This window comes from Ascaphus truei, unplaced genomic scaffold (genome assembly GCF_040206685.1).
Source record: "Ascaphus truei isolate aAscTru1 unplaced genomic scaffold, aAscTru1.hap1 HAP1_SCAFFOLD_735, whole genome shotgun sequence".
NCBI lineage: Eukaryota > Metazoa > Chordata > Amphibia > Anura > Ascaphidae > Ascaphus > Ascaphus truei.
The window spans coordinates 94,861-107,969 of NW_027457070.1; the positions used below are offsets into that span (position 1 = coordinate 94,861).

At 50.3% G+C, this 13,109-nt stretch overlaps 2 protein-coding genes across 3 annotated transcripts in view; both read right to left on the reverse strand.

Moving 5' to 3' along the window:
- Positions 1 to 703: 703 nt before the first annotated feature.
- LOC142486094 (uncharacterized) lies at positions 704 to 7,733 on the reverse strand. The gene is made up of 2 exons (XM_075584752.1): positions 7,235 to 7,733; positions 704 to 7,168 (listed from the first exon to the last, which is right to left on the reverse strand). Exons 1-2 carry the CDS (start codon positions 7,630 to 7,632, stop codon positions 5,416 to 5,418), a joined length of 2,151 nt encoding a protein of 716 aa, XP_075440867.1. The 5' UTR covers positions 7,633 to 7,733; the 3' UTR covers positions 704 to 5,415.
- An 89-nt stretch (positions 7,734 to 7,822) lies between these two features.
- ZFTRAF1 (zinc finger TRAF-type containing 1) overlaps positions 7,823 to 13,109 on the reverse strand; it is a 33,427-nt gene continuing 28,140 nt past the window's right edge. Inside the window, exons 2-3 of one of the 2 annotated variants that reach the window (XM_075584753.1) lie at positions 11,738 to 12,021; positions 7,823 to 8,294 (exon numbers count right to left, since the gene is read on the reverse strand). In XM_075584753.1, coding sequence (XP_075440868.1) covers positions 7,903 to 8,294; positions 11,738 to 12,021 — 676 coding nt within the window. In that variant the 3' untranslated portion in view covers positions 7,823 to 7,902. The remainder of the gene's footprint in view (positions 8,295 to 11,737; positions 12,022 to 13,109) is intronic. The other variant, XM_075584754.1, reaches the window with a different exon arrangement.

Here is a 13,109-nt window from a genome sequence, read left to right on the forward strand (position 1 = left end):
TTCAGGCTTCAGGTAAATGTCATTTGGTAAGAGTTGTTTTACTCTGTCGTAAAACTGTTCATCTCACAGGTGATATACGACAGGGGCTGGGTTTATGTGTTCAAAGGATTATGAAATGTAGATCCTACCAGAGGAGTGTTTTGGATAAAACACGTAGATCTCATATTCCTGAACCAGTGGCCTCTCTCGGGAAAACATTCAGCATTTGGTAATGTATAGGTTTTTCTTTTGTGTTTTACCCTTTTATTTTAAGACACTGTTCTGCATTTTATTGTAACTTTATGTTTTCGTAATTCTTTTTCTGTCACCTAAGCACTGTATTTTTATATATATTAAAACATTTAATAAGTAATGCCTTGGGTTCTGAATGAACTATTGCACACTATGGGGAGAGTATTTACATGTTCGGACACATTTGGCTACAACTGATTTTTGTGTGGCAAATATACATTTTACATCTTCTATTATTTGCATACCCCAGGAGGTGGCAGTGGATAGGTGGATAGGTGGATAGGTGGACAAATAGTGGTAGCGGTGGGATATTGGGATGGATTTAGGATAGCACACACCAGTAGAGCGATAACACGTACCAGTAAAGAGATAACACACATCACTAGAGGAGATAACACACACACACCAGTAGAGAGAACACACAACAGTAGAGAGAGAACACACACCAGTAGTGAGATAACACACACCAGTATTGTCATTGGTTTGCAAGAACCATTTTTAATTCATTTCTCAGCGAAAAAATAAAACATACACATCCTACAAGCAGAGCACGAATGAACTGACCTCCCACCCTTTTCAGTCCGTACAATGGGGGGGTTTCTCCCCTTTAAAATAATAATAACAATAAAATAAGGGTAATTAAAACACATTGTAAAATAATACCTTCAGGAGGGCAGGGAAGCCGTGTAATACAGCACACCATGTATGCGTGTTACAGACCCCGCCGATGCCAGGGAAGCCGTGTAATACAGCACACCATGTATGCGTGTTACAGACCTCGCGATGCCAGGGAAGCCGTGTAATACAGCACACCATGTATGCGTGTTACAGACCTCGCGATGCCAGGGAAGCCGTGTAATACAGCACACCATGTATGCGTGTTACAGACCCCGCTGGCTGAGTGGGGGGGGGGGGGAATCATCTGTGTTAGGGGTGATCAACTCCAGTCCTCAAGGGCCACCAACAGGACAGGTTTGAAAGATATCCCTGCTTCAGCAGAGTGGGCTCAATCCGTGGCTCAGATTGAGCCCCCCTGTGCTGAAGCAGGGATATCTTTCAAACCTGACCTGTTGGAGGCCTGGAGTTGAGACCCCTGGTCTATGGTGTTCAATCACAGTTTACTGATTTGTATTTAAACCTACTTACAAAGCACACGGGTATCAGGCCCTGGAGATCAGGCCTCTGCAGACCCCTGCGGTTTATTTAAAGACAAGATGCACCAAGACTTCATTAGCAATGCACACGGTTTGCAGCCTCACTACCAGCCCCGAGCACGCTGCAGGCGCCATTTTGATTTCTGCGTGTTTACAGCCAATGGGCTGTTGCCACATATCAACCCCTAATACTGAACTGGGGAGGGAATAGCCATCGTAAAGATTCTCCGCGTCCGAACCTCAGAGTACAGCTCCTCCACACTACCGCATTACGCATTGCAGGCCTCTCTGGTAATAAAGGGGTTAATCATCGGAAAATAGGCAAGATTTAAAAAAAAAAAAAAATCAGGTGTTACAGAAATCAAAAGGGAAATAAATGTTGCATGAAGAAATGTATATAATATACGAATGAGAGAGACATACGCACTGATGAGGGATTGGTGCTAAGCCCATTTATACTGCGGTTGGAACAGCGATATCATTGAAGATATCGTAGATCTCCGCCATCGTCGGGAACATTTCTATTTGAAGACACAAAATCTCTTGCTCGATTACAAGGATATAAAGTCCATGTTAACAGCTCCGGCCAAACCCCGGACAGGTTCTGATGTTTCAAAGCAGCAGCGTCCCCAACAGGCCTCGTTAAATGGTCGGATATGAATGAAGACCGAGAGATGACCCAATCACGTTGCTCCAATGTGAGCTGTCCGCTACAGTCAGCACAGAGGTGGCCAGACTCTCACAGACAAGTGTTGCAATGTACTGCACCCCACAGATTCCCAGGAGAAAGCCATTTACATTGGAATTACAAATAGAATTTACCCCCAAATGGCTCTTTCCCATGGCATGCTGGGTAAGTGGTGATAGAGAGTGGCACAGAACTTGGCAAGGTCCTGGGATAGGATCTTTTTTTAATCAATAAAGGGCCTTTGTTGTTCTTTAAAGACCTCTAGGATGCCATCCTTTGTGATATATACAGAACTTGGCCATGTAGCTTCATCTGTCTCACAATCAGGAATGCAACGTATAGGACACCTTCATATAACTTAAGGAGTTGGTTCCGTTATGTCTACAAACAGTGGTGTCACCACATGAAAGGGTAGGGAGTACCACTCCTGTTTTCTAATTATTAATTTGTGACGTTATTTCCCAAACCTTCCCCCAATAATTTTTTATGGCATAAAAATATGGGGTAAAAAAATAATAAAGCATTGCCCCTCGCCTTTGATGGCAGAGGGGGCCTCCTACTCACAGCAGGGCAGCTAGTGAAGGGGGTGGTCAACTCCACTCCTCTAGAGCGGTCACCAGGCCAGGAATAAGGAGTATCCCTGCTTCAGCACAGGCGGAAGCAGTCATTCTGATTGAGTCACCTGTCCTGAAGCAGCGATATCCTTAAAACCTGACCTGTGCGTGGCCCCGGAGGAACGGAGTTGGCCGCCCCTGCTGTAGGAGGTACTTCCGGTGGGAGTTCCATTCGCTGGCCAGATGTGGAGCTGCACCACCACCCGACCGTGGGAGTCTTGACTTCTGCAGTCAGGTAACAAAAATGCTATTCTTCTGTCCGATTCCAGACTCAAGCTCCTCCACCGAGATACCTCCGAATTAGCCCGACTTCCACGGTGTGATAATGAGCCACTAAAGGGGGGAAATAAAACCAGGACTAGATCCCCATCACTTTATCTCTGGCCATTAGTTCAAATGGATCTTCCATCAGGAATTCCTCCATCAAGACATTTAGGGCCGTATCTACCAAGAAGTGATACTCCACCACGATGCTTCCATGCTGGGAGACACCTTGTGGCTCATTCAGATAATGGGCCATATTTACCAAGTGGTGTTACTCAATGAGACACCTTCCCGGGCGCCAGATATCTTACAGTTCATTCACTTGGATAGGCTGGAAGGTTCGATGAGTACTTTGCCGGGCCGGGCCTTATGGAGTTACACTGCTGCGTACATTCGGCCCTGAATTTCTAATATGTAACACACTGAAGTGTGTGCCTGCACTTCTCCCATTCTCTTACATCTTCACAGAAGTCCTATGCTCGAGATTCTGGATTGGAGTTGCACACCAGTTAACCCTCCCCACATTTTCCCGGGCCGTCTTCACTTGAAATTCATTTTTACAGAATAGCGGGACTACAAATCCCAGAATGCTTATGGGCTCTCTGCGTGATCGAGTTGTAATCGAACTGTATGAAGCTACTAGGAAGATGCTAAACCCGGAAGAACATTCAGCTTTTGCTATGGACAGACCAGCATGAAGGGAATGGGCTGCCGATATTGTCCCCTACCGATCGCAGCTTGAATGCCACCGGAGTATAATTACGAAACGCTTTAGCATTGACAGGAACTATGTGAAGCTAAAAGAAGGGTCACCGTTGGGCGTTCTCTTTTCCTGCTTCCTACTCCGCCATTGATGGTCTGTTGGTGACCTTGCTGCTTCTGTCAAACCCGTTGTTACCAGAAAACACGAGTGTAACCTGGGAGGCGTGCAAAGAACATTGGATACGCTGCAGGCCTGAGGTTAGCTCACAGGCGAGTTTTCAGTGCATTACAGTTCTGGCTACATTTGAAGATCAGACCCAAAGAAGTAACGTCTTCCCTTTTGGAGGTCTGATCGCAGGGAACAGATATGGTGCTGTATACAGGTGCTACCAAATTCTGACCCCAGTAGAGCAGCATTAGGGATAAACCGGCCTGGGCATTGGGATCTTGCATCTGTGCGTTTTGATTTGCAGCTCTCCTGCCGTTACTCCCACTAGGGCAGGAGCGGCCAACTCCGGTCCTCAAGGGCCACCAACAGGTCACGGTTTAACCAGACCCGTTTCAGCACGGGTAGCTCAATCAACGACTGAGCCACTGAATGAGCCACCGATGAAGCAGGGATATTTTTAAAACCACCTGACGTGTTGGTGGCCCCGGAGGGCTGGAGTTGGCCACCCCCGCATCCATAACTATAAAATAACTTAAGGAAGTGGTTGATACCGGAGTGGGGGTGTGGGGGCGCTCTCCAAGGTCTTGATTTTTGACTTTCTTCACCTGGATTGATACGGTGGATCCCAATGAGACGATGGAACCAGCCCTGGTGAAGGTAGAATTGAAATCTCCCAGACTGTTTACATTTATCTGGGAAAACAACGTGCCGGCGGTGGTCAGCTCTTCGCCAGGGCAGAAAGGAAAGCTGCAACGTCATTGGCCACTGGCTACAAAAAACGAAAAACAATTATCGAGAGAGACGGAGATTCATAGCAAGGGGGGTTTCCCCAGAGCTGGTAGAACCGCGGTTGAGCTCAATGGGCCCTTCTGGATGAATCCTGGTGAAGATACGCGGGGAGCTGCCGGGGCACTGCTGTTTGGGGTGGAAATGTAGCAAGCACCGGGGTACTTAGAAAAACAAATGATCTGATTTCCATTGCAAAGTTAGCTCAAAACTGTTATTTTTCTCCTGCTCCGATGGGAAGGGCACTGGGTCGGTACTGTGGGCACTGGGTCGGTACTGTGGAAAGTATTAACCCCATCTCTTCCAGAGGAGAATGGGGTTAGGAGCAGAGGCAATGTTTCACTGCCTATACTCCTTTCCAAAAATGGGCGAGAAGTGGGAAGAAGTGTGTGTGAGTGTGTGAGTGGGAAGCAGTGTGTGAGTGGGAAGAAGTGTGCGTGAGTGTGAGTGGGAAGCAGTGTCTGTTTGTGAGTGGAAAGAAGTGTGTGTTTGTGAGCAAAAAGAGGTGTGTGTTTGTGAGTGGGAGGGGACGATAAGAAGGCACAGGCAGAGAATTAGGGGGGAGACACAGGGAAAGATTCATTAAGCGCCAATACGGGGGTATCACACCCCACATCGCCCGTAACTGCCATTCAAGTGGAGATGGAGGAAAGAAGGAGAGAAAAGAAGTGTGTGAAAGGGACTAGGAGGGGAAGAGGAGAGGGCAGAATAACTGAGTGAGAAAGTACGCAACAGGAAAACAAAGGGGAGGGTGAAAAACAGGAGGGAGAAGAAAGGAAGAGGGGAAGAGGCAGGAGAAAATGGGAATTAAAAGGTGGAAAGAGAATGGAAAAAGTAACAAAAAGAAAGAGAGGAAAATGAAATGAAGTAAAGGGGAACAAAGGCAGAGTGATAGGAGAGAGGGAGAAGAGGAAAGGGTTCAGAAGATGAGAGTGAGAGAGGGATAGGGGGAGCAGGGGGAGAGAGTGGTGGGGAGGGGGAGATGGGGACATGGTGAGAGAAGAGGCAGAGAAGAGGGAGAGAGGAGGAGTGAGAGGGTGGGAGAGGAGGGGGTGAGAAAGTAGCAGAGGGTGAGAGATGAGGAAAGTGTGAGAGAGGAGGAGTGTGAGAGAGGAGGAGAGGGTGAGAGAAGTGGGAGGGAGGAGAGGGCGAGAAAGGAGAGGGTGGGGGAGGAGAGGGTGGGAGAGGCGAGTGCGTGAGCACGCAGGACAGATGAGAATAATGAGTAGAGTAGATGGGGGTGGGAGAGGAGAGGGTAGGAGAGGAAGACAGGGTGAGAGAAGTGGGTGGGAGAGGAGAGGGTGAGAAAGGAGAGGTTGAGAGAAGAGGGTGAGAAAGGAGAGGATGGGAGGGTGAGGCGAGTGCATGAGCACGCAGGACAGACGAGAATAGTGAGTAGAGTAGATGGGGGTGGGAGAGGGTGGGAGAGGAGAGGGTGGGAGAGGAGGAGAGGGTGAGAAAGGAGAGGGTGGGAAATGAGGGGGTGGGAAAGGAGAGGGTGAGAAAGGAGAGTGTGGGAGAGGTGAGGGTGAGGCGAGTGCGTGAGCATGCAGGACAGACGAGAATAATGAGTAGAGTAGATGGGGGTGAGAGAGGAGAGGGTGGGAGAGGAGAGGCGAGTGCGTGAGCATGCAGGACAGACGAGAATAATGAGTAGAGTAGATGGGGGTGGAAGAGGAGGAGAGAGAGGGTGAGAAAGGAGTGTGAGAGAGGAGAGGGTGGGAGAGGGTGAGGCGAGTGCGTGAGCACGCAGGACAGACGAGAATAATGAGTAGAATAGATGGTGGTGGGAGAGGAGAGGGTGAGAGAGGAGAGGGTGTGAGCACGTAGGACAGACGAGAATAATGAGCAGAGTAGATGGGGGTGGGAGAGGAGAGGGTGAGAGAGGAGAGGGTGTGAGAGGGTGGGAGAGGCGAGTGCGTGAGCACGTAGGACAAACGAGAATAATGAGTAGAGTAGATGGGGGTGGGAGAGGAGAGGGTGGGAGAAGAGAGGGTGGGAGAGGAGAGGGTGGGAGAGGAGAGGGTGGGAGAGGCGAGTGCGTGAGCACGCAGGACAGACGAGAATAATGAGTAGAATAGATGGTGGTGTGAGAGGGTGAGAGAGGAGAGGGTGGGAGAGGAGAGGGTGGGAGAGGGTGGGAGAGGCGAGTGCGTGAGCACGCAGGACAGACGAGAATAACGAGTAGAGTAGATGGGGGTGGGAGAGGAGAGGGTGAGAGAGGAGAGGGTGGGAGAGGAGAGGGTGGGAGAGGCGAGTGCGTGAGCACGCAGGACAGACGAGAATAATGAGTAGAGTAGATGGGGGTGGGAGAGGAGAGGGTGGGAGAGGAAGAGAGGGTGAGAGAAGTGGGTGGGAGGAGAGGGTGGGAGGGGAGGAGAGTGTGGGAGAGGAGAGGGTGAGAGAGGAGAGGGTGAGAGAGGAGAGGCGAGTGCGTGAGCACGCAGGACAGACGAGAATAATGAGTAGAGTAGATGGCTGTGGGAGAGGAGAGAGGGGGTGAGAGAGGAGGAGAGGGTGGGAGAGGAGGAGAGGGTGAGAGGAGAGGGTGGGAGAGGAGAGAGTGAGAGAGGAGAGGGTGGGAGAGGAGGAGAGGGTGGGAGAGGAGATGGTGAGAGAGGAGGAAAGGCGAGTGCGTGAGCACGCAGGACAGACGAGAATAATGAGTAGAGTAGATGGGGGTGAAAGAGGAGAGGGTGGGAGAGGAGAGGCGAGTGCGTGAGCACGCAGGACAGATGAGAATAATGAGTAGAGTAGATGGGGGTGGGAGAGGAGAGTGTGGGAGAGGAGAGGGTGGGAGAGGAGGAGAGGCGAGTGCGTGAGCACGCAGGACAGACGAGAATAATGAGTAGAGTAGATGGGGGTGGGAGAGAAGGAGAGGGTGGGAGAGGAGGAGAGGGTGGGAGAGGAGGAGAGGCGAGTGCGTGAGCACGCAGGACAGACGAGAATAATGAGTAGAGTAGATGGCTGTGAGTGAATTAGATACATCTGTTTTAGCGTAAAAACATGCAGACTAGGCGTCATTAAAAGCAAATGAAACAAATGAATAATAATAAAAAAACAGGAAATAGAACTCCTTTTCTATCCCCCGCAAAGAGAAATCATATATATATATATATATATATATATATATAATATATAACCGTCAGTGTGAGCTGAGACAGTTGGACACGGGGAGCCAGCTGAGGTAAGTATGGTTCAGTGATGCTTCTGCGGGTGGGTGGGGGGCTCTTCACTTCTGGATCTGGAATATAAAGAGCCGGAGATTGATTGCTTCTGTGGGTGGGGGGCTCTTCACTTCTGGATCTGGAATATAAAGAGCCGGAGATTGATGTTCTTGGCAGCGAGCAGTTTGTTACATTCCACGGAGTCTATGATGGGCAGCGGCACATACTCAGTCTCATTGTTCTCGTTGTTGAACACGAAGTGGTAGATGACTGGGTGGATCTTGACGTCGTCGTAGGGGCCTTTGAGCAGCAGGAAGGAGCACTCCATGGGGGAGTTGATCTTGCTCTTCAGGATGAGCTGGAAAGAGAGGGTGCGCTTGCACGAAAGGTTTGGGTTCCTCTCCGAATCGTTGACGCGGGCCTTCAACACCCACGTCTGGTTGAGCACCGTGAACCGCGGCGTCTCGTAATATAGACGGGTGATGAAGTCGTCTGTCCGGTAAGGGCGGAACTGGACTTCTGCGGTGCGAGGCAGGAGGGGGAGAGAAGAGAAAATAGGAGAGTTACTGTCTGAGCAGGTCAATCAGACACGCCAATCCTACTCCACATTACCTGTGACCGCTGGACCTTCACAAGAACGGACAGCCTCTGCTGCTTTGCTCTCACTAACAAAAGTTTGGGGGTTTTTTTCTTAACGGGGAGAGTAACGAGCTGATTATTTTTCTGTGTTTGCAATATATAAATGAGCAAGTGTGTGCAACAAGAAATCAGTCCAATACACAGGTGAGCAGAAGGGGGATAATCTGAAATCTGAGCGGTTCCTATCAGAAGCCCATACATGAGACACTAAGAGGCCACGTTCGGGCAGGACAGTGTTTTCCAAGTATAATCCTGCCGTCTAGCCCAGTCCCAGGACTTGTGGGTAACACTGGTGACAGGTACACTGGGACACGGTTCCAAACAAGCTGTTCATTGCCAGTTAATACCACTCCCTTCCTTATCTGCGCCACTTCTTAACAGCTCCATCTTATCAAAGGCAATCGCGATAAACACTCTGGGGCGCTGTGTTTGCGTCTCTTTAGAGGAACGGGGCCTTCTACAGTCTTCAAAGTCCGCGCGTGTGCCACAAGGATCAGGTCTGCTCACGCTGGTCCAAGAGAAGGTAACAGAACTCATGCAGAACTTTACTGGGACACAAGGAAGCGCTTATTCTCACAGCTTTATTTCCTGGAAGGGCTTCCCTTACTAGACATGGGGTAGTCAACTCCAGTCCTGAAGGGCTACCAACAGGTCAGGTTTTCCACTGAGCCCACTGATTGAGCCACCTGTGCTGAAGCAGGGATAGTCTGAAAACTGTACCTGTTGGTATCCCTTGAGGACGGGCGTTGGCCAGCCCTGTACTAGAGTGAGTAAGTTGCACTATAATATGCTTCTGCAATCAAGTCTATCAAGTCCAGTGATATAGCACAAATCAGTAAGGATGTTCAACCCCGCCACTTAACTTCCCTACGTCGTGTCTCGCTTTCCACCGGATTCTTTCCCCGGCAAAAACGGGGAATGTTTTGGGGAGACCATTTAATGGGTAACCAGATTTGATGCTCCGTGTTCTTGAATTTCAAGCATAAAAACCCCACATTATTTTATTAGAGGTGTGGAACACACGATCTTTTATAAACTAAAATACCCTCTGGGGCCGATCATGGCTGAATAACCGACACCGCAGCGCTGGGGGAGGAGCATTCAATGTTTGTGGCGGGTTCCCAGGTTTCTCCAATCCGGCCGATTGAAGATGGGATTTTGTAAGAACACACAGACAGGTTGAATTTGAGAGACCAAAGCGAGCTTTATTCCAACTTCAGGATACACAGCTGTGATAACCAGGTACACACGTCTCATGGAAAAAACAGTGCTCAGAGCCCGAGCTTCCCAAAGCACAAGGACAGCGGGGCAGGAAAATATATATACGGGGCGACATTGGCAGAAACACAGGGTTTTCAGACAGTAAAAAGATTACAAATCAACCTTAACAATTCTGGGATGAGAGAGAGAAAGAGAGAGAGAAAGAGAGGAGAGAGAGAGAGAAGAGAGAGAGAAGAGAGAAAGAGAGAGAAAAGAGAGAGAAAAGAGAGAGAGAGAAAGAGAGACAGAGAAAGAGAGAGAGAAAAAGAGAGAGAAAGAGAGAGAGAGAGAGAGAGAGAAAACATGAACTTTAAACAATTATACATATTAAAAGGTTATTTGCACTGTAATGTCGCCATGAATCCATATAAATGAGCCGTTTAAAGTGTACAGTTTATACATGGCCTGACGGTGGGTGGGTTTATACATGGCCTGACGGTGGGGGTACTGGGTGGGTGGGTTTATACATGGCCTGACGATGGGGGTACTCCTGCCTTACACTCAATGCTCTCAGCGAAGCTTTATGGACACAGTACGACCTACTGAAGGAGAAGTGAAAACACATTAGGTTGCCATCTTTTCCGGAAGAAGTGCTCCCGGCACCGTCTGACCTGAGCTACCGACGCGGTGTCCCGCGGATTTGTTAAACACAGACAACCAACATACCGTTTTCCGAGCGAGCCAAACGCCTACTCGGTGGAGATGAGAAGAACACTTACCTGGTGTGGTTACGGATTGGCAGTGTCACTGGCATTGTATAACATTCCCTGCCCCAGTTATTTCTGCCTGGCACAGCAGGCTGGACTTGTCCGTGGTGTACGCCCCTCCAAATAAAAGCAACATTGACAACTCAGTGAATAAGTCTTTGGGGTGCTGGGGAATGATATGGGACAAGATCAGCCCCCCCCTCACGATCCTATCGTGCTAACACACGTCACTGTGTAACACACACAGCCTTATCTCTGAGACGTAACCCTACCGAGTGTGGGAGAGAGGTGGGAAAGAGAGCACTGCAAGAGGAAGAGAGGAGGGACATGGTTTGGCTTCCTGCCGCCGGGAGAAGGGAAGCGCCTGCAGCTCGTTACAGACGTGGCACAAAAGTGAAGACAAAAAGCGGCTTCTTTTGTAAGCACCTAATGGAAAATAAAAACAGACATTTTCTATCTTCTTTCAACTCCTTATTCCTGTTATTTTAGTGTCAGAGCTCAACAGGAGCCTGATAGTGTGATAACCGCTCCCCCACTCAAAGAAAACGCCATTTTCCTGCCACCGAGGACCTCAAAAAGAAGGATCATGGTAGATGGCAACGAAACTTCTACAGTGCCACAGAGGAATCTTCTGTGCTTCTACGTTACCAGTGTTGCAGTTAGTGATCGCGAGATGCCTTACCTCCTACCAGAAAGCACAAGGTCAAATGCATCCATAATCCAATCGGCCAGCCAATCAGGGCGTAGGGTTGATGAGGGAGTAATAGGGGGGCTTGCCCCTCTCTTTGTCTCTCCCACTTAACCTGCATGAATGGACACCGCTTCTGCTTAGAAGGAGATGGAGAGATGTCTCCTGCATGAATGGACACCGCTTCTGCTTAGGAGATGGAGAGATGTCTCCTGCATGAGTTCTCAACAGCAAGGAACCACAACAGAGACACTTTCATACCAAACCCCCCACCACTGAGACTAAAAACAAACCAAAAGAGCAGTAAAGAGAGCCAGGAACAGGCGTTATAAAGAGACACAGAGCTTATCTCCCACCACGGACACTGACACAAGCAGGGCCACCCCCAAAAGGACACCAGCTGATAATGCTCAGGGACGCACTTTAGTGAACGACCCTCTTTATGTCCCTGTCCTTGGTGGTACACACCCGAGAACGCAACAATACAGAGCGGGATGGTTGGAGAACCACATGGTAACCAAACTCCTCCAGTGCTGAGAGCGAGTAGCGTCCTTACCGCCAGCTGGTGACGTGCACACAGAGTGGGACCGTTCCCACACTCAGCGACACACAGGTGTGTGCCGCAGAGCTGACACTTCTGTCCCCGCCGCACAGGGTTCGGGCCTTACCTGTGTAGCCGATCTTCTCGAAACTCAGCAGGGTGAAGACGCTGTTGTACAGCTGCATCTCCTTCTTGTGGGTTTGGTCCATCTCGTCCAGGATCTCCATCAGCTCGTTGCCGGTCTTGGTTGGGTGGCAGCACTCCGACTCATGCACAGTCAGCTCGTGGTACGGGCCCTGCCACGGGCACCCGATTCGCTTGTATTTGCACTGTGTCACCCTGCGGTGGGAGAAACACGTGGGTGGAGGATGGGGTTTGGTTCCTGGCTTGTGTGTGCTCTGCCAGAGAGGCCTGCAGTGAAGGGTGTTACAGGAAAGGGAGGAGGAGGCCTTAGCAATGTAAGGAAATCAGTAACACGTCTAAATTCAGAGCTTACACCCCTACACAGCAAGGGGGGGCGCACAACACCCCCTCTCTGGCAGTGACTGGGGTAAAGCAGGGGTGGTCAACCGCAGCTCTCAAGGGCCACCAGCAGGCCAGGTTTTCAGGATATCCCTGCTTCAGCACAGGTCTTCGACTGAGCCACTGATTGAGCCTCCTGTGCTGAAGCAGGGATATAACGTGGCCTGCTTGGGGCCCTTGAGGACGGGAGTTGGCTCACCCCTGATGTAAAGGTACAATGGAGACCATAAAGATCGAGGGGGGAGAGAGACGGGGGCACTGCCTGTGCAAACTCACGTTGAACACGCAGTGCCGGCACATAAAAAGGGAGCAGCCGCGGGACATCACACCCCCTCCCACGCCTCAGCTCGCTCCGTGTGTAAAGCAGGTTACACAGTCACTTTGTAAACACACATGCAGCCGGGGATACAGACATACGGTCCCTGGCCCGCGTGTGATTCTCCCATACAGACATACGGTCCCTGGCCCGCGTGTGAATCTCCCATACAGACATACGGTCCCTGTCCCGCGTGTGAATCTCCCATACAGACATACGGTCCATGTCCCGCGTGTGATTCTCCCATACAGACATACGGTCCCTGGCCCGCGTGTGAATCTCCCATACAGACATACGGTCCCTGTCCCGCGTGTGAATCTCCCATACAGACATACGGTCCATGTCCCGCGTGTGAATCTCCCATACAGACATACGGTCCCTGTCCCGCGTGTGATTCTCCCATACAGACATACGGTCCCTGTCCCGCGTGTGATTCTCCCATACAGACATACGGTCCCTGGCCCGCGTGTGAATCTCCCATACAGACATACGGTCCCTGGCCCGCGTGTGAATCTCCCATACAGACATACGGTCCCTGTCCCGCGTGTGAATCTCCCATACAGACATACGGTCCATGTCCCGCGTGTGAATCTCCCATACAGACATACGGTCCCTGTCCCGCGTGTGATTCCCCCATACAGACATACGGTCCCTGTCCCGC